At 45.4% G+C, this 2,500-nt stretch overlaps 1 protein-coding gene across 1 annotated transcript in view; it reads left to right on the top strand.

Annotated features, from left to right (window-relative positions):
* The first annotated feature begins 2,041 nt into the window (after window positions 1-2,041).
* The window catches only part of cacna1ha (calcium channel, voltage-dependent, T type, alpha 1H subunit a), a 56,457-nt gene continuing 55,998 nt past the window's right edge, over window positions 2,042-2,500 (top strand). Inside the window, exon 1 of the mRNA XM_031577115.2 lies at window positions 2,042-2,182. Coding sequence (XP_031432975.1) covers window positions 2,042-2,182 — 141 coding nt within the window. The remainder of the gene's footprint in view (window positions 2,183-2,500) is intronic.

Raw genomic sequence — 2,500 nt, 5'->3', positions numbered from 1 at the left:
ACACACCCACACCCACACACACACACACACACACACACACACACACACACACACACACACACACCCACACCCACACACACACACACACACACACACACACATAGACGTTTTAAAGGATCAGACATAAGAAGGCAGTCTCCGAGACCCTCTATGTGTGTGTATGTGTGTGTGTGTGCTGGGGTGTGTGCTTGCTTATTTGTTTGATGGTTCATTCATGGGCATAAATTATGAATGTGTGTGTATGTGTGAGCATATGTGTGTGTGTGTGCGCGTGCATGTGTGTGTGTTTGATTATGTGGTCAGCGGCTGGTGTGGTTGATGAGACTGCAGAGGGCTTCAGAGAGAGGGTGGTGATGGGTCACAAACACTGACAAGCCCAGCCAGAGAGCCCTGTCCCCTCGGCCTAGCTGGTGGCTGTCCTCTCTCTCTCTCTCTCCCTCCCCCCCCCCCCTGCGATTACCCCAGACAAGTCAGCAGACAGCTGTTCCACAAATGCGACCCATCCGGCTGTGGGCCCGCTGGTTTTAGTCCACCTTGATGAATATTACATGGGCCGAGCGGTTCGACACGAGTACGACCATTTGGGCTGCCATGATCTGTCCTGATGCCTCGCTGTCCATTTGCGTCTGTCTGCTCACTGGGTTTTTGCATCTCGTAAATATTGCATAGTTGCTGTGCTCAAAGCAGCAGTATGTAGTATTTTAACAGTCATGGTCTTTGGATATATGGAGTAAGTCATATTCACAAAAGTGCATGCTATTTTAATCCAATAGAAATAACACACTGTTACAGTACTGTGACAGTAGATGCAACCCATTTTTTGTGTTTACAAGGGATTTAATAGCATCTGACCATTTGGATTAGGCTCTGGTTTATACAGTTATTGAACTATGAGAAAGATGATGGCAGAAAAGGCTTTTCAGTTTTCAGACAGTTTAGCTCATTTGGCGATGTTACTCATTGTTAATTTATAACACGGTCAATGTTCGGTGCTCAAATTCTCTTTTTAATAGTCTGAGGAGGAGTGTGGAGTGGATTTTTTCATAATTCGTAGAGTTAGCTTGTGTTGTGATGTTATCTTGAATAAACTAAAGTAAAGTTTTAAAATAGGAAAGAAAAGAGGAGAAGTGGAAGTGGAAAGGAGAGCGAGCTCCTAATTTCCATTCGGTGTGTGTAAACAATATGTTTCCCGCTCCTCGGTAATCAGCGCTTCAGAAGTTTTCTAATTAAAATGCCGTCACAGGGGAATAATACTGTATTTTGCAATTCAGCAGTCGCTGCTTCCCCAGCACTGGCAGCACAGGAGCTGCTGGGGAGGAACTATGGCAAAGGGCTGCACAGGCTGTGGGGAAACCATGTTACTCCCCATTAGGAAACACAACAGCAGCATCCTTGTTCTTCTGCAGTAGCGCTAGTAACGTTAATCTCACAAGGCAATAATAGACTGTACTTAACACTCAATTATGAATTGATATGATACAAAGAGCAGCAAAGAATTTATTTACATCTCTAAAAGAAATGTTTCTCATTATGGCTTTCTAGCCATAGCGTAGGTATGGTCGTTTTCATGGGGCCGTATGATATGTTTGTTGTAATTTGTTCTAATATTATTGAATCACTTTGAGCCTTTGAACCTTGAAAAGCCCTTTTATGGGGCCGTATGATATGTTTGTTGTAATTTGTTCAAATATTATTGAATCGCTTGGAACCATTGAACCTTGAAAAGACCTTTTATGGGGCTGTATGATATGTTTGTTGTAATTTGTTGTAATAATATTGAAGCATTTTTAACCTTTGAACCTTGAAAAGACCTTGTATGGGGCCGTATGATATGTTTGTTGTAATTTGCTGTGATATTATTGAAGCATTTTTAACCTTTGAACTTTGAAAAGACCTTTTAAGCCAACCAGGCCTTTCACTCTCTGTAGTTTTCTGCTGCAGTGGGGGGTGGGGGCTTGTGGGTAGAGGTGATTTGGGTCGAACAGGGTCAGATGTGTTCTGGTGTTCTCCTGGTGTGTGTGTGTGTGTGTGTGTGTGGGCGATGTTCTCCTTGACTCCTTGCGTCTCCACGTGGTTCGAGCACATCAGCATGCTGGTCATCCTACTGAACTGTGTGACGCTGGGCATGTACCAGCCCTGTGAAGACATGAAGTGCGAGTCTAAGTGGTGCATCACCCTGCAGGTAAGGTCCTCCCTCTACCCTCACTCCCCCCCCCCCCCCCCCCCCACACACATACACACACACATACACACACACCCATACACACACACACACCCATACACACACACACACACACACACACACACACACACACACACATGAAGCAAAGACATGAAGTGCGAGTCTAAGGGGTCATGCAGACGAAGTCTAGAGAGAACCGTCTCCGGATAGCCCTATCGTGCAGACGAACGCACTGTATCCGCACACTGTATCCGCACTCCCTCGAATCGGGGGTCCAAAGTGAGTAAACTCGAAATCCGGTCGCGGGTTGGTGTTCGT

The sequence above is a fragment of the Clupea harengus genome, chromosome 1, assembly GCF_900700415.2.
Source record: "Clupea harengus chromosome 1, Ch_v2.0.2, whole genome shotgun sequence".
NCBI lineage: Eukaryota > Metazoa > Chordata > Actinopteri > Clupeiformes > Clupeidae > Clupea > Clupea harengus.
The sequence above is the reverse complement of the archived record's forward strand: the minus strand, read 5'-3'. Positions and strand labels throughout refer to the sequence as shown.